General features: G+C 42.7%; 1 protein-coding gene across 2 annotated transcripts in view; it reads left to right on the forward strand.

Moving 5' to 3' along the window:
* CD99L2 (CD99 molecule like 2) overlaps positions 1-26,369 on the forward strand; it is a 111,309-nt gene that overhangs the window by 71,880 nt on the left and 13,060 nt on the right. Inside the window, exons 6-9 of one of the 2 annotated variants that reach the window (XM_040405789.1) lie at positions 2,703-2,762; positions 4,506-4,553; positions 5,962-6,030; positions 7,786-7,836. In XM_040405789.1, coding sequence (XP_040261723.1) covers positions 2,703-2,762; positions 4,506-4,553; positions 5,962-6,030; positions 7,786-7,836 — 228 coding nt within the window. The remainder of the gene's footprint in view (positions 1-2,702; positions 2,763-4,505; positions 4,554-5,961; positions 6,031-7,785; positions 7,837-26,369) is intronic. The other variant, XM_040405790.1, reaches the window with a different exon arrangement.

The raw sequence follows: 26,369 nt of genomic DNA on the forward strand, positions 1-26,369 counted from the left end.
AGTACTGTGGCAATTACTGTTAATAGGAGGGGTGCTGTGGAGGTCTCTGTTAAGGGGGCAGGGAACAGTGGAGGTCACAGATAAGGGGACGGTCCCCTATGGAAGTCAGTGTTAAGGGGCGGGGTGCTGTATAGGTCACTGGTAAGGGGTGGGCCCCTGAGGAGGTCCTTGTCAAAGGAGTGGGGTGCTCTGAAACTCATTGTTAAAGGGGCGGGCTGCTGTGAAGGTCTTATTTTAAGGAGGCGGGGCACTGTGCGGGGGAGTCAGTGTTAAGGGGTCAGGGGCTGTGGAGTTCACTGTTAAAGGGGCAGGATGCTGTAGAGGTCACTGTTATGGGGGATACTTTCGATTTCTTTTAACGACGCACACAAACATTAAATTAAATAGATGAAATATACCCGAGCAAAGCCAGGTCCTTCTGCTAGTATATATATATAAATTTATATAAGTCGTACATACCCTAAAAATAGTCTTGATTAAAAAAACTACTGTTATCCCTGAAAAAAAACAAGTCCTTATACAGATGGAAATATTTAAAAAAGGTATGGATGTCAGAAAATGGCGATGTAATTTTTTATAATTTTTTTAGTAAAACAAAATAATTTGGTATTTCCATAATTGTACTGACCTGCGGAATAAGAATGTCATGTCATTTTTGGCTCGCAGTAAACGCCATAATATCAACACCCAAAAATCCTTTGCCCATTTTTTTTGCACATTTTCCAGTACAAAACATGGTAAATCCAATGATTTCATTAAAAACTTGTTCCACAAACAAGAAGTCTTCATATTGGGGAAAAAAATAAATAGGCCTGGTCCCTAAGGGGGTAAAGGGGTTGCAAAGATATTGATGACCTATCCTCAAAGTAGATCAGATCAGATCCTCAGGGGTCAGACTCACTGAACCCCCGCTGTTTAGGCTACTTTCACACTTGCGGCAGTGTGATCCGGCGGGCAGTTCCGTAGTCGGAACTGCCTGCCGGATCCGCCGATCTGCCGCTGACTGAAAGCATTTGTGAGAATGATCCGGGTGCGGATCCGTCTCACAAATGCATTGCAAGGACGGATCCGTCTCTCCGCTTGTCATGCGGACCGACGGATCCGTCTTGTACATTTTTTCACATTTTTACCGATCTGCGCATGTGCATGCCGGAGCGACGGATCCGGCATTCCGGTATTCTGAATGCCGGATCCGGCGCTAATTCATTCCTATGGGAAAAAATGCCGGATCCGGCGTTCAGGCAAGTCTTCAGTTTTTTTCGCCGGAGAGAAAACCGTAGCATGCTGCGGTTTTCTCTTTTGCCTGATCAGTCAAAACGACTGAACTGAAGACATCCTGATGCAAACTGAACGGATTACTCTCCATTCAGAATGCATGGGGATAAAACTGATCAGTTCTTTTCCGGTATAGAGCCCCTGTGACGGAACTCTATGCCGGAAAATAAAAACGCAAGTGTGAAAGTAGCCTTAGCCGTTTGGATGGGTAGTTGCACTTGTGCCAGTGCTGCTTCCTCTTCAGAATTACCAGTGGACCTTCTCATTTGCAGCAGTCGTACAGTGTAGTTACAACTTTAAGCAGTTGGAATTACATTGCGTCGTCTATACAAAGGAGATGACGCGCAGGTGATTTTAAAGCTGAAGCAGAGTTTGCAAGAGCACCTCTACCCATTCAAATCTCTGATCGGCGGGGGTTCTGGGAGTTTTTAGGACATCAGAAGGCTAAGTTTTAGCAGCAATTTTTCAAAATTCTAAAACTTATTTTTTTTTTTTACTGTTCAGTTATTCTCTGAAAAGGCCATTGGGAGATGTAATATATTTTAATCCTCCCTCGTAAATGAACTTATTTTAAATATGGCACCTCTTAGAATATTCAAAACTACATTTTGTTACCCCTTGAGAGGGGGGGGGATTTCCCTCTCCGTCTGAAGGGCTTAAAGGATTATCCCCATCTTGTAAAGTTATTTCATATAGTTGGATATGCTATCACTTTATGAACCCCACCGAGTCTGTGACTGAAGGAGCTTCAGCACTGAACACTGAATCTCCTTCTAACGGTGGGTTTACTCGTACTAAGGAGCAGCCGATTATCGGGAAGGAAGCGTTCCTTCCTGACAACTGGCTGAACGTTCAGTGGGGGTTAAGTGCTGTATTTACATTTAGCGATCACCTTTACAGTATGAGATCGCTTGTCCTCATACAGCTGCTACAATCTGCTGCCCAGAATCGATAATTTACTTGCCCGCACGAACGACAGGATTACCCCATAAATGGGCGTTTTGCTCATTCATCGGGTGATCGGCTGCACATTTCACCTGCACCTAGACGGCAGGTTGTCGGGAATGAGCATTCTCAGGAACGTTTGTCCCTGATAATCTGCTCGACCATTTAGATGTAAACCCGCCATAACTTTACTCTGCACACCTCCCGGCCACCCTGCTTTGCCAGGAAATCCCTATAGGCCTTCTTTGACTTGAGTAAAACAAAGCGTAGAAGGTTGAGAAACACAGGTCTGTGCCACTTTTGTCTATAGCGGTGCCCAATATTGCAGCTTTTTTCTGTGTAGATCTTTTAAAGTCTTTGCCATGGCATGGTTTTGCCCCTTTATTTTTGCCTTTGATTTTTTTTTAAGCTGATTTTGTATTTTTATGCTATAACTTCTATTATGCATTACCTGAGTTCCATATCGTATTGAATTTTCAAAGGTTATGATGATTTTAACTTGGAAGATGCCTTGGATGGGAGAAATGACCCAAAGGGAGCTGGTAAGTAGAGATGATAAAAGATCATGGTCACCACATGACCTGTTATGTCAATGCCAATGGATATTAACCATCATTTGTAATGACCCTTAAGATTGCATTAAACAAGATAAATTATTAAAACAGTAGCAATAACTGATTGAGCAGAGCTATGTAGCACATATTTTCTGTACTGTGGTTCTTAAAGGGAAACCGTCACCATGTTTATGCTGTAGGCAGCATGAGGCGGTGACAGAAGATTTTAGCAGTGCGTGGTTTAGTTTTTCTGAAGCTTACAGTTTTATTTGCAGCCTGATGATGTTTAGCGTGTCGCTAAGGCTTGAAGGGCTTGTCCCATCTCGACTCTTTCACTCTGCTTATGGTCAGAACTTCCTGCCTCCAGTCCTCTGGGGGTCGGTGTCTTTTTTTTTTTTTTTTTACATTGACGGCCCATGCAGGCGGTGCTTTCATGACATTCTGCTGCTTTCCTGTGTGTATGCCTTCCCAATGCTGCTAATGTTTTTTCATTAGTAGCATTGGTACTAGCTCTGTAGAACAGCTCAACACATGTACAGCAAGTCACTGCTGCAGCCAATCGCTGTCCTCAGTGGTAGACAGCGGTCATGTGCCATATACCGGCTTGTCACCAGTGCGGCAGGAGGATTGAAGAGGGAAATATCATTAATTTCTTTTTTATCTTAGCATTCAGGGACTTGTCCGAGATTTTTAATTATCTTGGACAACCCCTTTAAGCTGACTGCTTCTAACGTTTTAGCTTTTAAAAAAAGCAGTAACGTATGAGTTAAAATGTACCTGCACTTTGAAAAAAATGTTGATATGTCATAGCAACATATCAAAAGGTTTTGATTGGTGTGGGTCTTAGTGCTCAGACCTCCACGATCACTAGAAAGAGGAGAGAGAAGCCCTCTCGCTGCAGGAGAATGATTCGAGAGACTTCTATTGAGTCCGTCTCACTTCAGTCTTTTGTAGTGAGAAGAGAGAGTTTGGTGCTTCTGTCTCCTCATTCTAGCGATTGGTGGGGGTCTCAGCACTCATACCCCCATTGGTAAAAACCTTTTGATGTCTCTCTGATGTCAAAAGTTTTATTTATTTATTTAAGGGTCCATTCACACGTCCGTTTTTTCTTTCCTGATCTGTTCCGTTTTTTGCGGAACAGATCAGGACCAGTTCTGGACCCATTCATTTTCAATGGGTCCTGGAAAAAATCGGACAACACAATGTGTGCTGTCCGTTTCCGTTGTTCCGCATGTCCGATTAAATATAAAACTTGTCCTATTCTTTTCCGCAAAATTCGGATCCTGGTACAATACAAAGTCAATGGATCTGCAAAAAACGGAAGACATTCGGATGTCATTACGTATGTCATCCGTTTTATGCGGATTCCGTTCCTGGAAATTACATTTTTTATTTTTTTATTTTTTTCAAAGAAATCCAAACAACTTTATTTGCTTATTGAAATTTATACATGTTTCCGTTTTTTGCGGATCCGCAAAACAACGGATGACATACGGATGACATACGGAAACATTTTCCGGAACAACGGATCCGCAAAAAACGGACCGAAAATCGGGATATAGAAAAATACTGACGTGTGAATGTAGCCTTATACTGAACCTAAAATGAGTTGGTAATTTCTGTTGCTTTAAATGTCAAAACTGTTGGTTTTATATATGAAGGGTGAGGATGAACTCCTCCTCTGTGGTTGTTGGTATAAAGCATATACTGTTGACATTTCCATGACTTTAGGTTCCACCATTAATGATAACGATAAATCCCAGGGTGGTAGAAACGCAGGTGAGACATTCTTCATTTGACACCAGCTGCTGGTTTCTCTAATTCTCTAATCTCTTAATTTTTACACGAGTTACCCTCTGAGGCTCTCCTGCTTAAAGTCTAAGCTTGGCTGGAATGTATGTTTAACATATATTAACAAAAGAAACTGGTTGATCTATGATGACTATTGGTTTCTGCATGTGCCACAGGCAAGAAGGGCAGAACTTTAAGTAACATGGAGATTTTATTATTTATGTTCATTTGGCCTAAGAATGATTCCCCATCTCCCCCATTAACAGGTCAGTGTAGCCTGGTACTTATTTGGAGGCAAGGCCATTAGGGAGTTCAAATCCCATGTCTCTGACCATTACCTGTCCAGCATACATAGGGCAGCATGGTGGTTAGCACTTTACCAGGTTTTAAATGCAGCTAAGGATCCTCTGCATGGAGCATGCATGTTCACGTATGCGCTTACTATCTAAGGGCCCCCAAAATCATGAACATAAACATCAGTATATTGTTGACCAAACCTGCGGTTTTCAGAGGAACCAGCTGACAATATAATACAGTGTGCATGGACAATCTTACCCGACAGATGATGTCAAGGGAGAAAAGGACTGGGCACATTTTTTGGCCAATGCTTTTGTTCTCCTGCAAGTATACAAAGAGGTATCTCCCAAGAAGGAGAACCATCTCGCCAGTCAAAATCTGACTTTCTAACAAGCCTTGGGAGTTGAGAAGGGAATAGAGCCAAACTAGATATTCACCCGTAGACAACTGTTTTGAGGTGCTTGTACCTCATCAGTACAGAGTAGCCTTGGATGAGGCTTATGCAGGGTGCTGAATCTCCTTACAGAGACCAGTCCTGTATGGATACCTACTAGAAGTACTCCATGGTAGGGAGACTTATTGGCAATGCTTTATAGGAAATGAATATGAAAGGAGGTGTCTCCCAAGAAAGAGAACCATCTCAACAGCACCACCGATTGGAAGTGGCCCCTGTGAGTCAAAGCCACCGCCAGAAGTGTCTGGCAGCAGCTTTCTCCTTCCTCCTCATTAGAAACATGTGCACTCTCAGCCAAACAGAGCATGTATGTGAATGAGGGAGTTAGAACAGAGTCAATCGAGATAGCTGCGATTGAAGGTGTGTGGGACCTTCAAGGACAGGATGAGTTTTACTATTCTTCCCAACCAGTTCAGGGGTGTTCTGCCTACGCTGGGGGCTTTCTGGAGGCGTTTTCCTTACTTTCTGGATTCTGTACAGATGCTTATGAAATTCCGGTGTGTGGCTTTTCCTATTTTTTTATATTCTAAAACTTCTTTGTCTGTGGCTTGTTCTCAAAATGACACCAGTGTATAAGCCAGAGGTGGTTGTGGAGAGAAATATACCCTCCAGAAGACCAACAACCACTTCTCATTTCTTTTCAAGGTAAAGGTTTTGATGACTCTGATTTAGAAGGCGTGGTAAATGGAGGCTACAAGCCAGATAAAGGAAAAGGTAAGAGTCCACCCATATTTATTTATAAAAATATCACTCGTACCTACAGACTAGGCTTCCTGCACGTGCCACCCGTCACCACCTTTCCATAAAAAATAATCAAATGAACACAATTTGCCAAAGTAAAGTGGTAATCAAGGTGTTATACATGATGAACGAGAGGCCATAACCAAGTTATTTCTATTAGGACTGTTTATAGCATGTTTTTTCTCTATAATCTGCAATTTCAGGTGTAGAGTGCAACCGATGGCACGCCCTTCAGTAGGGTTAATCCTCATGCACATCACCATATATTTTTTTCAGCGTGCTGTCTATTTGTAAAATGGATAGCACACTGACCCTATACAAGTCAATTCACACTTCATTTTTTTCACGGATCCATGATATGAGAAACTCACTGCAGGTCCTATTCTTGTCGGTCTTTGTGGATCAGAATAGTCCCTTCTATGGATGGGAATGAGGAAAAAACTCAATGCACTTGGAAGCTGCCGTTTTTCAAGGATCCTTTTTTTGCAGAGCTGAAATTAAATATGGCTTCGTGCACGGGGCCTTAATTGTCCACACGATCACTACTTTATCTCACGTATCTACAGGTTTGAGAACCCCCCCCAGAACATTTTACATACATGTGTGAATAAAGCCAGCAGCTCTTTTAATAACCTCCAAAGCTACAGAATTCAGAATTCAGTTTTATACTTAGGCCTCTGGGTCATGTTATTCCTCCTGGAAATAATGAATAACTCAACTTATTACCAGATCCCATGTCAATAGGATCCACACTCTGACACTATCCAATCAGTGCGGGCGGTGTCTGACTTAGTAGGGGCATGTCCTATTGTTTTGGGATTGGTACTGTCTAGTTTTCTACAGAGGAACGGCACAATGTAGGCTAGAAAAAATACACCTTCATATAGAAATGCAAGGATTTAGTAAAACAGACATACGTATGCTGGACAGGTCCCCTCCAGGGTGCTGACACATACAGGATAATGAGTATTTTCTTTCTCTATTGTGCTGTTCCTCTGCTGATCCTCCTGGTAGTTTATGAATAAGTTAACAACTAGATGTTACCATTTAAAGAGATTTTCTAGGAATAATTACTTTTTATCTAATACCACAGTTTGCCTCCTGATATTAGGAAATTCATACTTGCCTGTTCCCCTCTCCCTGCTCCTGTCCTCCTTAGCCTCTGATGTGTCCATGTTCCGGTGTTTGCAATGTTTACATCCGCCACTGCATGGGCATCGTCACATGCTCTGCTGCAGCCAATGACTGGCTGTAGCGGTAATGTGGCCACATGCGGTACATCATGGGTGGAGCTCGTTATTAGTTGCAGTAGCACAATTGACCATGCAGCTCCCGATATAAACACTCCAGGGGACCAGAGTGGCGGGGAGCAGGAAAGTATGACATTTCTGATTTAGGGGGCAGGCTGCCAGCATTAGATAAAAAATAATTCATCTTGGACAGCCCCTTTAAGGTTGTGTCACTGTACCCTTTTGAACTGCTTGGAACTAATCTAGAAGTTGTTTTTAATTTTGTAAGGACATGTCCTTTTTAGAGGGGAGTGTCATTTTATTTCTGCCTGAGGAATAACAAAAGAATGGCCTAGTACGGAGTTCTAAGAAAGGTTCTCCATCAGTATTTACTAAATCGGACATGTCCTGAGTGGAGAAAGGCCTCAATCATATCCTCACCGAAACTCGCATGACGGAAGTATGTAGCTGAATGTATTTACTTGATGCATATTTTTAGGTGGGAGTCCTGGAGGTCGAGCTGCTGACAATGAGAACTACGATAACTCAGGTATGTTCTGTTAGTGATTACAACGTATTATAATAATCATTTTACTTACATTGTATTCTACTGTATGTGAGTAAAGAACAACAAAGGAAATTGTGTATAGTGAGGGAAGATAACAAAATGTTATGGATCAAATCTTATTTTTATTTTTTACTTGTAGTAACGTTCTGATACATAGGTTGAAAAGAGACACAGCTCCATGGAGTTTAAAGTGTCACCATTGCTCTTGTTGCCCCTAAGTAGGGCTGAAACAATTCATTGATGTAATCAAGGCAAAAAAAATCCTTGATGCAATTTCCCTGCATCGAGGATTCGTTTAAATCACATGACCATGAAGTGAATACTCTCACTCACCGCTCCGTGGCCTCCTGACTTGGCACCGTGCTGCACTGGCTAGGGCCTTGCGTGCACACATAGTCAGCGAGCTGGCTGACGCTGTGTGTGACATCAGGTCCCTCACAGTGCATACTGGGAAGAAGACGCGGTCCGTCTTCTGCGGACTCCATGTCAGCGCACTGCCAGGAAAGGTAAGTATAAAGTTAGCGGGAAGGGGGGGGAGAGGTTGAAGGGGGCACCTGTGATTTGAAGGGGCTGATGGTGCTGGAGGATATGGATGACAATGGCATGGAGGGGCTGATGGTGCTGGAGGATATGGATGACAATGGCATGGAGGGGCTGATGGTGCTGGGGCAGTAGGGGACGTGACATGGATAGCATAGAAGGGCTGATGGCGCTGGGTGGGGGACATGGCATGGAGGGGCTGATCTGATGTGAGTGGGGGACATGGTGGATGGCATAAAGGCACTGGGGGAGTGGGGCACATGGTGGATGACATGGAGGCACTGGGGGAGGGGGACATGGCAATGGATGGCATGGAGGCACTGCAGAAGGGGGACATGGCATGGAGGAACTGGGAGAGGGGGACACAATGTATGGGCATGGAGGGGCAGACGGCACTGAGGGGGTGGGGGACATGCCATGGAGGGGCTGATATGATGGCACTGGGGGAGTGGGAGACATGGCAATTGGGCTGCAATGGATGGCATGGCAGAAGAACAGCCTGCTGGAGTATACCGGATTGGGTATAGCCGGATACAGCCAGCTATATGCTCTCATTGACTATAATGTGGTCCAAGGCCTTCTGGCTATGTTTCGGCCTACATGCTGGGTATCGTCCAAAGCGGTTTTTGTTTTTTTTCGTCCGGCCAAAACCCAGCTTGAATGCTGTAACAAGGCAGTTTCCAGCTATACCCGATATGGTACATTCTGGCTGTTCTTCTGACAAGAATGTATATTGCAGCTGTGAAAGAAGCCTTGTGTGTGCAACTATGTGCTATACCACTGTAAGAAATAAAAATATAGTTTTTATAAAGCAATACATTATTTTTAAGAAGGTTTTTCTTATTAGAGTACTTGATTAATCGTAAAAATAATCGGTAGAGTACTCGATTGCTAAAATAATCGTTTCCTGCAGCCCTACACCCAAGCTCCGTTCCTTTCTTTGGCCAGTTCCCCCGCGCTGCTTTTCCACTGCCTGACCCCATCAATCAAAGCACCAAGGTAGGGGCTGGTCACAGAGAGGAGCAGAGCATGGGTGCAACAAGGGCAATGGTGACACCTTAATTGCACCAAAGGTGTAACCTTCATTTAATATGCAAATATTTTAACTGAACCTCATATCAATAAAAGAAAAACTGTTTTAATCAGGAGGACCACAGCTATGTGTCTATGCAGAGAGTTGGGGTTTGTGTGTGTGTGTGTGTGTGTGTGTGTGGGGGGGGGGGGGGGGGGTTATTGGTGACAGATTTCCTTTAAGTGGCAACCCCTGACTGTATGTAAAGAATATTTCAGATTATGGCATAAATGTCCATTAAAATGTGGTTATATCTAATGGAGTCCTACAGAGTAGTTGCTCTGTTTTGTACTTTGTAGAGGGGCAATCCAAAGCAGTCCTTTTTAACTCCTTGACAACCTGCCCTGTAAATGAATGCTCTAGATGCTTGTGGTGGGTGCCCAGTGGTGTACATTTACAGCAGTATGATCCCAGGGGCACATCAGTTGTATCTGTACAATAGTCGCCATCCTATGATAATGAGTAGAGAAGACTTCAATGCCAGCCGCTTAAAACGTTTCTCCAGACTTTTACTATTGAAGACCTAGCCTAAGAATAGGTCATCAATATTAGATCGGCGGGGGTCCGACCGTGGGCACCCCTGCCGATCAGCTGTACGAGGAGACCTGCTGTTCACCGCTGCTGTTGTCTATGTCAAAGACAATAGACCTCAGCAGCAGACAGGAAGAGAGAAGGGAGACGGCACGTGTGCTCTGCGCGCAGTCTCCTCATACAGCTGATCGGCAGGGGTATCCGGTGTCGGACTCCCACCAATCTGATATTGATGACCTATCCTGAGGAACATGTTATGGAGCATAAGGAGATGAGCAGACGGATACATAGTCTTGTGGAAAAAGATTCTGTAAAACTTTTAGTTTATTAATGTATACCTGTGCTCATTCTGGACGTGGACGTCCAGGAGACGGTCCTTTCAGTGACTGATAGCTTTTTCTCTATGACTGTGTATACAGAGATAGCTGTCAATCACTGATAGGACTGGCTGCTTGACCTCAAAGCCCAGAATGAGCAAGAATTTAAATTAATAAAATATAGATTATACTGAATCTTTTCCCTAATAACTGCGGTATATGGCAATCTGCTCAGCTCCTCCTGCTCTATAACATAATGCCTTCAAATTAATTTGCATTTTAATGTTGACAGGCTCACTTTAAGAAATCATCAAGAATGTCAGAATCATCTTTCCAAAACTTAGTATTGGTTATAATACCATATATTGAAGGAAACAACACAGTCATGCAGCCCTTGATACCAGCAGGCCAACAGGTATCTGCATTTTCTGGCAATGGGAAGATCTTTTCAAGATCTTAAATTTATAACTGTGATGTGTGATCCCTGTACTACCTCTGAGTCCAATGATTCCTATATTGCAGCACTGAAAGAAGAATTCTGTAAGGTAATCAGTGTTTTACAAAGTCAAAATCCTATTTAAATATAGCCTAAGAAAGTTGGATAGTGCTGGAAAAGTAGCCAAGAAATTATATATTTGTGAATTACGCTATAATTTTTTTATACGTTTTGTATGGAATTGTGCAGTCTGTGCTATTCCAGGCTATAATCGGACACTTTTATTTTTAGTTTCAACTAATTTCCAAACAATCCACAGGAGAGCTAAAAGGTTGTGGAAATTCTCAAATTGTGGTGGTACTTTCATGGCAAATGTGCAGATTTCTAAGGCAGGCAACTATAGTTCCCTGTCAGTGTGAATTCCTTATGGATTATGTTGGAAAATATGGTCGAGTGTCTTTTTTTTTTTTTTCCTGCCACATCATACTTCAAGTTAGTGGAAAACTTGGGTCAATATGTTTTACCTTTCTCTGCTGTTAAGACAGATCGTGATTCCTCATAAAATAATTATTAATTAGCTTTAACCATATGTCTACTTTATGTTGGCATAATTTTTTTAATTACATTTTTCAAGAACATTTCCAAAACTAGCTTTAAGGACCAATTCAGTTCTGAAGTCACATTGAGGGGCTTACATAATAGAACTCAGCCCTGTAAATGACCCCATTTTAGAAAATACATCCCTTAAATTATTCAAAACTGATTTTAGAAACTATGTTCCACAGAAATTACAGCAAAATGGAAGTGAAATGTTAAAAATTTAATTTTTTTCCCAATCATTTCAATCTATTTTTCCTGTAACACAGCAAGGGTTAACAGCAAAACAATCCAATAAACGATCCGGAGGTACCCCTAAAATTAACCTCCCTAAAAATGACCCCATTTTGGAAACTACCGTACTTCACCCCCCCAAGCAATTATTCAAGGGGTGTAGTGAGCACTTTGACCCAACAGACATTTTAAAGAATTTAGAAACACTGTCTGTAAAAACTGATAAATAAAAATTTTTTTTACAATAAAATGTTGCTTTAGTCAAATTTTATTTTATTTTTTTCACAAGGGGTAAAAGGAAAAAAATTACCCCACACCCATTTTAAATACAGCAACACCCCATATGTGGTCGTAAACTGCTGTATGGGCACACAGCAGGGATCAAAAGGGAAGGAGCTCCTTATGGCTTTTGGAGGGAAAGTTTTGCTACAATGTTTTTTGGGTGCCATGCCACATTTGAAGGGACCCTGAGGTACCCCTGCAGTGAAAAAATCCCCCAAGAATTTACCTCATTTCGGAATCTTCACCCCCTCAAGGAATTTAGAAACACTTGGTTGTGAAAATTGAAAATTTCATTTCTTCCAATAAAATGTTGCCTTAGCCCCAGGGCTCCAGAGTAAAAGAGTACCTTGTGCATTTTAGGCCCAATGTGGTGATTTGTTCAGCCTATGCTGACAACTTTAAAGGCTCTGGGCTGAAATAATAATTGGAATGCTGAGAAGTGACCTAATTTTGGAAAGTACGACCCTCAAGGTATTTATTAAGGGGTGCAGTGAGCATTTTGACCCCACAGGTGTATTGCAAAAATTTATGCACAGCATTTTTTCCACATATATGGTATTTCAGTGCTCATCTGGTGCCATCTGAGACTTGCACGACACTTTTTAAATTATTAGAAGTGTTTTCTACTGGGTACGGAAATGCCATAGATGTGAAAATAATCTGCTGTATGGGCACGCGGCAAGGCTCGGAAAGAAAGGAGTGCTATTTGTCTTTTGTAGCATAGATTTAGCGACCATGCTTGGTATTGTGCTCGGCCCCATTCACTTGAATGGGGCTGAGCTGCTCCTAGGCTATGTGACTGACGAACAGGTTGTCAATGGCCTAGGAGAAACTGAGGGAAGGCCGCGGTGCTCACTGGAGTGCCGATACTTTCTCAAACAGCTGATTGGCAGTGGTCCCAGGTGTCAGACCCCCACCGATCAGATACTGTTGACCTATCCAAAGGATAGGTTATCAGTATAAAAATCTCAGAAAACCCCTTTAAATTGTTAGGTGGGCTCTACCGATTATGGAACTGCCATAAATGTGGACGTAAACTGCTGCTTGGTTATGCTTCAGGGTTCAGAAGGGAAAGACCACCTCTTGGCTTTTACAGCGCAGATTTTGATGGATTGGTTTACTGGCGCCATGTTACTTTTGTACAGCCTCTGGGGTACCAGTACAGCTATTTTCTGACAAACATACATTTATTTTTCTCTCAATCGAGCTGTGTGAGGTTTTATTTTTTGCAGATATGAATAAAAGGCAGCAATTCTTTCATTGCTTTTTGGGAACAGGTTAACTTTATTGTGCTAGTCAGTTAGTCTTAGGGTTAGTATTTCAGATTAGGGTTTTCCATAAAGGGCAGTGATGATCAATGGTGTTTGGTGTTGGGACCAGTGTTCAGGAATGGATCTAGGGTCAGTTATCAGTTTACCATATCACTCCCATCATCCATCTTTTTCATCATCTGACTGCCATTGTGCACCTATTCCAGTCATCCATTGATGAGTTCCTATTTCCTTGCCTCCTTATTAGGGTACTTTCACACTTTCGGCAAAGGAATTTGGCCGGAAGTGCCTGCCGGATCCGTCAAAACGTATGCCAACTGATGGCATTTTAAGACTGATCAGGATCCTGATCTGTCCTACAAATGCATTGCAAGAACGGATCCGTCCGTTTGTCATACGGACAAACTGATCCGTTTCTATTTTTTTCAATTTTTTTCGGACGGATCCGGCACTAATACATTCCGATGTAAAAAAAATGACGGTTCCAGCATTCCGGCAAGTGTTCAGTTTTTTTGTCCGGAGATAAAACCGTAGCATGCTGCGGTATTACCTCCTTCCTGAACAGTCAAAAAGACTGAACTGAAGACATCCCGATGTATCCTGAATGGATTGCTCTCCATTCAGAATGCATGGGGATAAAACTGATCAGTTCTTTTCCGGTATTGAGCCCCTAGAATGGAACTCTATGCTGGAAAAGAAAAGTGTGAAAGTACCCTTATCTGCTAGTGTTGTCATACATGCTTCATATTATTGTCCATGTGTCTGTCCAGCTATTAAACTGTTTGGTCCTACTGTATCTGAGTACTGGGAGACACTGTTAGTACCCAGGAAAGGCAACTCCAGATGTGGCAGCCATTGTTCAGCTATCGATGTTACAGAGGATCCTAAGGCCGAGTTCACATCACCATTTAGCTTTCCTTTCTGATCCGTCACAAGAACAGAAATTTTTTTCAAAACCACATCCGTTATTTTGACCAGCTGTTATGTATCAGTTTGTGTCTCTTCCGTCAAGAGATCCGTTATTTTTGAAAGGAGAAAAGACTTTTTCTTCCTTCAAAAATAACAGATCGCTGACACAGACTGGTGCAAACTGATCATAATGAATGCTCCAAATAACGGATCCTTTTTTTTTTTTTTTAAGTTCTTTTGTCCAATCAGAAGAACGGAACGCTATATGGTGATGTGAGCTCATGCATACGATACATTGCCTGTTTTGTTTTCCGCAAATTGCGTATCCGCAGAACGCGAATACTGGCCGTGTGCATTCCGCATTTTGCGGAACGACCGGCCCCTAATAGAGCAGCCCTATCCTTGTCGGTCTCCGTGTGCTGTCTGCATCTTTTGTGGCCCCATTGAATTGAATGGGTCCACATCTGACCCGTAAAAAATGCGAACCAAAAATGTTTGTGTACATGAGCCCTAAAGAGAACACAAACCTTACTTTCATTGCATTGTCATTGGCTGAAGCCATTCCCTTTGAAACTTTCAAACAAAAAAAAAATGCTTTTTTTAATTACCGTTGTTGAGTTGTGGAAAATGCCTTTGTCATCACGGCTCACTGATTTTGTCTTTTCCACAATACTATCAATCTGTTACTGTTGAAAATTGAAAAAAAAAAGGATGGTTGCTTGCTGTTTTACACACTTATGTCGACATGAAGACTGGTGTGTGACTATGCCTCTAGAAGCCGCGAGCGGTGTAGACTAGTCTATCTATCACATAGCACAATGCTCCGATTTGAACGCACTTTACACAGGATATGCTGATACACAAATTCTAATACCACGGTGTTTATATTTTCTTGTTAAAAGCCTAAAAAATGCTAATTTTGACTTTTATTTGTATGTTTTCCTTGAATAAAATCGTCCCCTTGTTTCCACAAAGCATAGTGGTGTGTTGTATCTGCTTTCTTCTGTCCCTTGTCTCCCTCCATTTTAAATAATGCAGCTACTATGGGGAAAATAAAGAAGTAATGAGTTGTGCACAGTCACAGCAGCATCAACAGCATATTGGAGTGGAACATATATATACATATAGAGTTGTGTGTGTGTGTATATATACCCCTACATCCTATTCTAAATCCATACATTAATATAGAGTTGGTCTCCTATTTACTAAAACAGCTTCCACTTTTCTGGGAAGCCTTTCTACCAGATTTTCTCGTGTCTGTGGGAACTTTTGTCCATTCATGCACAAGAACATTTCTGAGGTCAGACGCTGATGTTGGATGAGATGGCCCGGCTTGCAGTCTTTATTCTATTTCATCCAAAAGATGTTCGATGGGGTTGAAGTCATGGCTTTGTGTTGGTGTTCCACAGAAAATTCCCCCACTCAACCAACCCCTTTGTGCACTGGGTCACACTCCTGCTGGAACACAAAGATCCTGCCCCATACTGTTCCCACAGTCCAAAATGTCTTGGTATGCCGAAGCATTATGCTTTAATGTCACTGGAGCCTAGGCCAACCCCTGAAAAACCACCCCATAGCATCATCCCTCCTAAAAGAAGCGTGATTTCTGCTGCTTCAGAGTCCAGTGGTGGCATGCTTTACACCCCTCTATACTACGCCACACTCACCGCTCCAGACTGCAGGGCTAGGTACTTGCTTTTATACACCTGTGGCAATTGGACTGAATGAAACACTTGAAATCCAGAATTAAAAGGTATGTTCCAAAACCATAGTTAATGATGCATCATATGACTCCGAGCAACATTACTGAAGTGCCAGTTAGGCCTCATGCACACGACCGTTCCGTTTTTTGCGGATCCACAAAACACGGAAGCCGCCCGTGTGCCTTCCACAATTTGCAGAACGGAACAGGCGGCCCATTGTAGAAAAGCCTATTCTTGTCCGCAAAACGGACAAGAATAGGACATGTTATATTTTTTTTGCTGGGCTACATAACGGAGTGCTGTCCGCATCTTTTACGGCCCCATTGAAGTGAATGGGTCCGCACCCGAGCTGCAAAAACTGCGGCTCTGATGCGGACCAGAACAACGGTTGTGTGCAGGAGGCCTTATACTGTGAAGAAAACATGGTGATTTTTAGTTTTGTTATAAAATGAACAATTAAAAAAAACTGGTCTCGCCGTGTCCATAAATATTAGAACTATTAAAATATAAAAGTATTTATCTTGCACGAGGAATACCATAATGGATGAAAAAAAAAAATCTAAATGCCTGAATCGACTTTTTTTTTTTTTTTGTCATCTTTCCCCTCCCAAAAGTAAGGGGCAGGTTCACATTGACGTTATGAATTTCGTTATTGCTTTCCGTAATAGCAGAAAATACCGAAATTCATAAGACGGCATTCGAAACGGAAGCATTTAGTGGCATTCCGTTTTGATCCGTTATAATAGATGTCCATGGGTAAGCATAATGGATCCGTCTGGTTTCAGTTATGCAGGATGGAAAAGAAAGTCCTGTCGACAGGGGAACGAAGAAATAAAAAAAGTTATGGCTCTTGGAAAGTGGGGAGGAAAAACGTGAAAATAGTTTACTGCGCTGAGGGGGATAAAATTGTTATCAGCGTGGCTTGTTTGGTATAGGAAAGGTACACTTAACTATCATAGGTTTTGTGTTTGTAGTAACAGTGACGTTCACCTTTATCAGGCATTTCATATCTACGTGAACTTCTGGGCACACATAGGTGGTTCCCAGGTGTGACGTCCTTCAAACCTCTGTTCGCTGTGGACGCATGAATTCAGGCAGTTCTTTCGTACGTCACGTATTAATCACTATAGAGTCACATGACGGAAGCGTTCCATTTTGTTACAAAAATGACTTCTCTGCTGGATGCTGAGACTGCAATGTTGGTCCAGTTAATGGACCAACCTGATTGACATGTGCGACGTCCCGAAAACATGAAAGGCGAACCTAATGAAGATTTTTATGCACGTGTTGGAGTGAGAATTTCATGTTCGAAGGACAAAAGAGGAGTTACAGAACAAATGGTCTGACATGAAAGATCCACACAAGCTAAGGGAGATCAGACAAAACATCAGAAGGAAGAAAAAAAGTAAGTATTTACATGTATACTGTACTGTGCGTTATGTACAGTCGTGGCCAAAAGTTTTGAGAATTACATAAATATTGGAAATTGGAAAAGTTGCTGCTTAAGTTTTTATAATAGCAATTTGCATATACTCCAGAATGTTATGAAGAGTGATCAGATGAATTGCATAGTCCTTCTTTGCCAAAAATTAACTTAATCCCAAAAAAAACCTTTCCACTGCATTTCATTGCTGTCATTAAAGGACCTGCTGAGATCATTTCAGTAATCGTCTTGTTAACTCAGGTGAGAATGTTGACGAGCACAAGGCTGGAGATCATTATGTCAGGCTGATTGGGTTGAAATGGCAGACTTGACATGTTAAAAGGAGGGTGATGCTTGAAATCATTGTTCTTCCATTGTTAACCATGGTGACCTGCAAAGAAACGCGTGCAGCCATCATTGCGTTGCATAAAAATGGCTTCACAGGCAAGGATATTGTGGCTACTAAGATTGCACCTCAATCAACAATTTATAGGATCATCAAGAACTTCAAGGAAAGAGGTTCAATTCTTGTTAAGAAGGCTTCAGGGCGTCCAAGAAAGTCCAGCAAGCGCCAGGATCGTCTCCTAAAGAGGATTCAGCTGTGGGATCGGAGTGCCACCAGTGCAGAGCTTGCTCAGGAATGGCAGGAGGCAGGTGTGAGCGCATCTGCACGCACAGTGAGGCGAAGACTTTTGGAAGATGGCCTGGTGTCAAGAAGGGCAGCAAAGAAGCCACTTCTCTCCAAAAAAAACATCAGAGACAGATTGATATTCTGCAGAAAGTTTGGTGAATGGACTGCTGAGGACTGGGGCAAAGTCATATTCTCCGATGAAGCTTCTTTCCGATTGTTTGTGGCATCTGGAAAAAGGCTTGTCTGGAGAAGAAAAGGTGAGCGCTACCATCAGTCCTGTGTCATGCCAACAGTAAAGCATCCTGAGACCATTCATGTGTGGGGTTGCTTCTCATCCAAGGGAGTGGGCTCACTCACAATTTTGCCCAAAAACACAGCCATGAATAAAGAATGGTACCAAAACACCCTCCAACAGCAACTTCTTCCAACAATCCAACAACAGTTTGGTGAAGAACAATGCATTTTCCAGCACGATGGAGCACCGTTCCATAAGGCAAAAGTGATAACTAAGTGGCTCGGGGACCAAAACGTTGACATTTTGGGTCCATGGCCTGGAAACTCCCCAGATCTTAATCCCATTGAGAACTTGTGGTCAATCCTCAAGAGGCGGGTGGACAAACAAAAACCCACTAATTCTGACAAACTCCAAGAAGTGATTATGAAAGAATGGGTTGCTATCAGTCAGGAATTGGCCCAGAAGTTGATTGAGAGCATGCCCAGTCGAATTGCAGAGGTCCTGAAAAAGAAGGGCCAACACTGCAAATACTGACTCTTTGCATAAATGTCATGTAATTGTCGATAAAAGCCTTTGAAACGTATGAAGTGCGTGTAATTATATTTCACTACATCACAGAAACAACTGAAACAAAGATCTGAAAGCAGTTTAGCAGCAAACTTTGTGAAAACTAATATTTGTGTCATTCTCAAAACTTTTGCCACGACTGTATACCCGCTGTGTGAATGTAATATACAGTATGTAGTCTACTTAGTACAACATATTTTTTTTAATTCTCATGCAATCCTTAGTACCTTTTAGTTATTGCTGCCACACTATTTGTCAGCTGCATGTCAAACTGCTTATAACTATTTTTTGCTACCATAATTAGCCCCAATTAGGCTGATTTCACATCACCGCTGTTCCTTTCCTGTTAAATAAATAAATAATAAAACAAAAATGGAAAAACAGAAAGGATTGCTTTCATATAAATTCCAGTAGAGTACACTGAATTTATTTGGCATCCGTTGTTGCCTAGTCTGCCTCCTATCCGTCATGTTTCAGTTTTTTTCATGACAGAAAAAGGCATGCAGCTTTCCGTTATTTTTTTATTTATTTATTGTTACATAGAAGCCAATGAAAGATCCTACAGAGGAGTGTTGATCCCACAGAAATGAATGGGAGTGTTGGATTTTTTGTGACTCGCACTGCAATCCCTTTAATTTCTATGGGATCACCACTACTGTGTGATCCTGGCTGCACCAGTTGTCATGCGACCAGTGCTGCTGTGTAGTCCTAGCCTTAAAGGGGTTGTCCTGCTTCAGCAAATGGCATTTATCATGTAGAAAAAGTTAATACAAGGCACTTACTAATGTAAAGTGATTGCCCATATTGTCTCCTGTGCTGGCTTGATTAATTTTTTCCATTGCATTATACACAGCTCGTTTCCATTGCGCATGCGTTCCTATGTGCACTCCCACAATCCCACGCTGGCGCCTTTTCCTCTAGTGTGCAAGCACAACCACCACTGCTGGATTGTAGGATGGTCAGAACTTTCCCTACATGATAAATGCCATTTGCTCAAGTCAGACATCCCCTTTAATACTGATGTGAACTTTTGTATTTATTTTAAATTTTATTTATGTTCCGCCAAAGATCATTGGGGACTTATTTTTTTATTATCATATTATTTTTTACACTATACTCTCCCACAGTAACTGGGGCAGCACAGCACACAGTTGCAGTGACTATTCCTGGGTCTAGTTAGACCCAATATCGCCTCCTAGCACCAGAATCCTGGCGATCATGCGACCAGTCCCATAATCACGAAGAGGAATAGAGGCAGCAGCACATGATGAGATGGGCATGGTGATTATTGGAAGTAAAATAAATAGTAAATATTATATACTTTACAATACCATGTACAGGTAAAATTATATGACAGTTTACCAGATTGGTTCCTTAAAGGAGTTGTCTCACTTCAGGAAACGGCATTTATCATGTAGAGAAAGGTACCATATTTTTTGCCCTATAAGACGCACCTGCCCATAAGATGCACCTAGGTTTTATAGGAGGACAATAAGAAAAAAAACATTTTTCGTTAGACTTCAGATCAGGCCTCATCTCACAGCCCCAATCAGACCCCCAACGTTAATAAGACACTCAATCAGACCACTAATGTTAATAAGACCGCAGATCAGACCCACAATAAAACCTCAGCTTAGACCCCAATGTGAATGACCCCCAATCAGACCTAATATAAAAGCCCCAATATAAATAAGACCCCCCCATTCAGACCTCAGATGAGACCCCCATGCCTCAGATTAGCCCTCAGCCTCAGATCAGCCCCCCCCCATGCCTCAGAGGAAATAAAATTTGAAAAATCTATTTGCCTCTCCTGCTCCAGACGGCGCGTGCTCCCAGGAATCCAGCGCTCTCTCTTCTTGCCGTGTGCTGTGATCTGACGTGCACAGCGTGAGGTCACAGGACAGCCGATGGCAGAAGACCAGGAAGCAATGGGTACAGAGCCCAGGGAGTGCTGCATTCACCACTTCCCGGTCCTCCAATACGAATGAGCGTTTCCATAATGAAAGCGCGCATTAGTATTCGCCCCATAAGACGCAGTGACATTTTTCCCCCGCTATGAGGGGAAAAAAAGTGCACCTTATGGGGCGAAAAATACGGTAATACTCTTACTAATGTATCTTGCTGGCTTGATTAATTTTTCAGTAGCATTATACGTGCCTGTGCACACTCCCATGCACCACCACCGCTGTTGGATTATAGTGGTGGCCATAATCTCTGGAAACTAGCATTTTACAATGAAATAGAAAAACGAAACAAGCCAGAAAAGGAGGCAATATGGACAATCACAATACATTAGTAAGTGCCTGGTATTAACTTTCTCTACATGAAAAATGCTATTTGCTGAAGTGAGAGAACACCTTTTTGTGGCAGTTTTCTAATCCCAAACAAGTGGATCCAGCAAGAAGGAAAAGTCCTTCCTTTATATTTATTATTGGTATTATTGTCCTTGATGACAATGAAGTTTTGATAATGGGGCCAGTGTGTGGTAAGTATACTGTTTTGTACATTATTTAATTTTAAAGGGAATCCCCTCATTTTCTTGTGCTATCCCTGGTTCCCTTCTCTGTATGACTCAGTAGTGGACAGAAAGTGAAGGAGCCTCTTATTTCATTCAGACAGTGCTTCATACAACATAGACATGATGGACAGTTAACATTTAGATCATCTTTGGCCTATATAAATCCAGTAAAGGTGCACCTAAGCAAAGCCTTTTTTTTTTTTTTTTTTTTTTGTTTGTTCTCATTCACAGAAGGAAAGGATCCTGCCAGGGCCGGCTCCAGGTTCATGTGGACCCTTGGGCGATAAAGACTCAGTGGGCCCCCTTGTGGCATTTTGCACGGAGCTTACAGCAATGAAACTGCATGTATTATAGATGAAATACCTTACTCAGAGCATGCTATAGAGTGGATATACAGCCAGGTCCATAAATATTGGGACATCGACACAATTCTAACATTTTTGGCTCTATACACCACCACAATGGATTTGAAATGAAACGAACGAGATGTGCTTTAGCTGCAGACTGTCAGCTTTAATTTGAGGGTATTTACATCCAAATCAGGTGAACGGTGTAGGAATTACAACAGTTTGCATATGTGCCTCCCACTTGTTAAGGGACCAAAAGTAATGAGACAATTGGCTTCTCAGCTGTTCCATGGCCAGGTGTGTGTTATTCCCTCACTATCCCAATTACAATGAGCAGATAAAAGGTCCAGAGTTAATTTCAAGTGTGCTATTTGTATTTGGAATCTGTTGCTGTCAACTCTCAAGATAAGATCCAAAGAGCTGTCACTATCAGTGAAGCAAGCCATCATTAGGCTGAAAAAACAAAACAAACCTATCAGAGAGATAGCAAAAACATTAGGCGTGGCCAAAACAACAGTTTGGAACATTCTTAAAAAGAAGGAACGTACCGGTGAGCTCAGCAACACCAAAAGACCCGAAAGACCTCGGAAAACAACTGTGGTGGATGACCGAAGAATTCTTTCCCTGGTGAAGAAAACACCCTTCACAACAGTTGCCCAGATCAAGAACACTCTCCAGGAGGTAGGTGTATGTGTGTCAAAGTCAAAAATCAAGAGAAGACTTCAGAGTGAATACAGAGGGTTCACAACAAGATGTAAACCATTGGTGAGCCTCAAAAACAGGAAGGCCAGATTAGAGTTTGCCAAACGTATCTAAAAAAGCCTTCACAGTTCTGGAACAACATCCTATGGACAGATGAGACCAAGATCAACTTGTACCAGAGTGATGGGAAGAGAAGAGTATGTAGAAGGAAAGGAACTGTTCATGATCCTAAGCATACCACCTCATCAGTGAAGCATAGTGGTGGTAGTGTCATGGCGTGGACATGTATGGCTGCCAATGGAACTGGTTCTCTTGTATTTATTGATGATGTGACTGCTGACAAAAGCAGCAGGATGAATTCTGAAGTGTTTCGGGCAATATTATCTGCTCATATTCAGCCAAATGCTTCAGAACTCGTTGGACGGCGCTTCACAGTGCAGATGGACAATGACTCAAAGCATACTGCAAATGCAACCAAAGAGTTTTTTTAAGGGAAAGAAGTGGAATTTTATGCAATGGCCAAGTCAATCACCTGACCTGAATCCTATTGAGCATGTATTTCACTTGCTGAAGGGAAAATGCCCCAAGAACAAGCAGGAACTGAAGACAGTTGCAGTAGAGGCCCGGCAGAGCATCACCAGGGATGAAACCCAGCGTCTGGTGATGTCTATGCGTTACAGACTTCAGGCTGTAATTGACTGCAAAGGATTTGCTACCAAGTATTAAAAAGTGAAAGTTTGATTTATGATTATTATGATGTCCCATTACTTTTGGTTCCTTAACAAGTGGGAGGCACATATGCAAACTGTTGTAATTCCTACACCGTTCACCTGATTTGGATGTAAATACCCTCAAATTAAAGCTGACAGTCTGCAGTTAAAGCACATCTTGTTCGTTACATTTCAAATCCATTGTGGTGGTGTATAGAGCCACAAATGTTATAATTGTGTCCATGTCCCAATATGGGCGAAGCTTATGCAGAATAACGGGCTGCAGGCTCCTCCCACGCCAGCCGGCAGCTCGATCCCTGCCTGCAGGCTGAATGGTGGAGCAGGGAGAAGTCTTCCTGCTTCACCATTCAGAGCGCGGCTGGCCTGAAGAAGGGGAGGAGCGCGGAGAGCTGAGCAGTGAGTGACTGGACCAGCTCCCTGAGCTCCAGCAATGAGCGTTTCCATCTGTATTGATGGAAGCGCTCATTGCTTCTGGCCTCTGGCAGCTGTGCTGTGGGCCCCCACAGGAGCTGTGGGCCCCAGCACTTGCCCAGGTATGCCGGGTGCTGACGCCGGCCTTGGATCCTGTAAGCAAGCCCAAGAATCCAGACTCCTGCACCAATGTAGCCATAAAAAGCAGGACACTCCGCTCATTTCTGCTGCTTAACACCGTAAGTCGTCTCTGTAAGCCGTATCTGATGAAAGTTCATATTCGAAATGAAATGTCATGTACAGTATTAATTAATGGACTGCCTCTCAAATAAAACACTAGTGTCCACAAAGCCTTTCTGAGTGCCATGTACTTTTTATTCCATTTGTATGGGGTAAGACCATGCTTGGACACCAGAAGAAGATGGTTTTCCCTGTTTCTGATTTTTAAAACATTTAAAGGTTCAATGGCCTTTAAGGGCTCATGCACACGGCCGTTGCCTGGCCGTGGCTGTATTGCTGCCCCCATACAGTGGGTCAGCAATACACGGGCACACGGATGCGGACCCAATCTGGGAGATGCGGAGTGCTTCCGTGGTGTTTCTGTCCATGCCTCCACACTGCAAAAAAATAGAACATGTTCTATTTTTTTACGGTGCGGACGGATCAGGGACCCATTCAAGTTGAATTTGGTCTTGATCCGTCCCAGCCGCTGAATGGATGTTGCCTGTGCATTGGGGACCACAAATTGCGGTCCCCAATGCACGGAACGGCTGCACAACGGCCGTGTGCATAAGCCCTAAGGATTGAGAAAACTGATAGACTATAAGTAAGCTATCAATATCAGAACCACATGGGTTCATCTATTTCTGCTCCTACTTGAAGTGGGTAATGTTGAAAATGACCCAACACCGCAGCTACCATGTGCAGGACATGCTGTTGTGAGCCTGTTATATAGAGTCTAGGGAGCCTGTCCACAAGAAACTATGTATTCAACCAAGCACACTGCCGAATTAAGGTTAGCTCACCTTATTAAAACTGTACCTTTTATTAGTTAATCTATGGCTCCATTGCAAAAAAAATACTGTTTTAATGTGTATGCAAATGAGCTATTAAGTGCATCAAGCGTGGGCCCAATCCCATCAGTCCACCCACGCTCTGCTCCTTTCTTTTTCACAGTTGTCTCCATTACAGCTTACCCATTGATCCCTTTGCGCCCCCCCCCCCCCCCCTCGTTTGGACAGGAAAACGCGCAGAGAGGTTTAAAAGGCCTCTCCTCATCCTCCACTTTCAGTGTTTTTCCTTTCCCCTGTACAGAACAAAAGCTGCAGAGAGGTGAGTTTCTTAGCCCTGATGTAATGAAGATTAAAGTTCCATTCACACGTCCGTAGTATATTGCGGATCCGCAATACACCCGGCCGGCACCCCCATAGAACTGCCTATTTTTGTCCGGACATGTTCTATTTTTTTACGAAGCCGCGGACCAGAAGATCGGGGGCGCGCCCCGGAAATGCGGATGCGGACAGCACTCTGTGCTGTCCGCATCCATTCCTGCCCCATGGAGAATAAATGGGTCCGCACCCGTTCCGCAATTTGCGGAATGGATGCGGACCCATTCTACAGACGTGTGATTGGACCCTTAGAAGAAGCTTTGTGAAAGGAATGGTTCACCTGTGCAGGTTGAGGTCGGATCCAACAGGGACGGCTCTTCCTATTCTCTAGGCCGGTGCCGAGGCTCTGCAGCGAAGTTCCCTCCATGACGGCTCAGGTGGGCTTGATGTGGAGAGAGGTAGCATTGGATCAGAGCGACACTCCCTCCGGTCCTAAGCTTTGGGGCTAAATGAATGTACTGTTGGGAAGAGAAATCATTTTTCATTTTCATGGTCCAATGTTAATACATTTTATGAAACCGCTGTGGAGTAAAAACGCTCTTTAGACCCCTAGCTTATTTCCCTGTGGGTGTAGTTTAAAATAATGGGGTTATTTTTGGGGGTTTCCACTGTACTGGTACCTCAGGTATTGGCATTTGACATGACACCCAAACCCATTTGAGTAAAATCTGCACTTCAAAAGCCAAATGGCGCCCCTTCCCTTCCAAGCCCTGCTGTATGCCCAAACAGCAGGTTTCGACCACATATGGAGTAATCCTGTACATGGGAGAAGTTGTAACAATTTTTGGGTTCCTTTCCTCTTGTTAACCCTTGTAAAAATGAAAACATTTCAGCTATATATTGTTAACATGTAACTATGGTTTTTATGCCCCAGTGCTCACTGCACCACTAAATGAATTCCTTGAGGGGGTATAGTTTCCAAAATGGGGCCTTTTAGGGTGTTTTCTTTTATGCTTTAGCACCTCAAAGCTTCTGAAATGGTCCCTGAAAAACTTGAGACTTTAAAGTCCTCAAGATCAAGATACTCCTTCAATTCTAAGAGTCAATTAGCACTCTAGGACGACATATAGGACATTTCTAAAAACTGCAGAATCAGGGCAATAAATACAGTCGTGGCTAAAAGTTTTGAGAATGACATAAATATTGGAAATTGGAAAAGTTGCTGCTTAAGTTTTTATAATAGCAATTTGCATATACTCCAGAATGTTATGAAGAGTGATCAGATGAATTGCATAGTCCTTCTTTGCCATGAAAATTAACTTAATCCCAAAAAAACCTTTCCACTGCATTTCATTGCTGTCATTAAAGGACCTGCTGAGATCATTTCAGTGATCGTCTTGTTAACTCAGGTGAGAATGTTGACGAGCACAAGGCTGGAGATCATTATGTCAGGCTGATTAAGTTAAAATGGCAGACTTGACATGTTAAAAGGAGGGTGATGCTTGAAATCATTGTTCTTCCATTGTTAACCATGGTGACCTGCAAAGAAACGCGTGCAGCCATCATTGCGTTGCATAAAATGGCTTCACAGGCAAGGATTTTGTGGCTACTAAGATTGCACCTCAATCAACAATTTATAGGATCATCAAGAACTTCAAGGAAAGAGGTTCAATTCTTGTTAAGAAGGCTTCAGGGCATCCAAGAAAGTCCAGCAAGCGCCAGGATCGTCT

The sequence above is a fragment of the Bufo bufo genome, chromosome 8, assembly GCF_905171765.1.
Source record: "Bufo bufo chromosome 8, aBufBuf1.1, whole genome shotgun sequence".
Classification (NCBI taxonomy): Eukaryota; Metazoa; Chordata; class Amphibia; order Anura; family Bufonidae; genus Bufo; species Bufo bufo.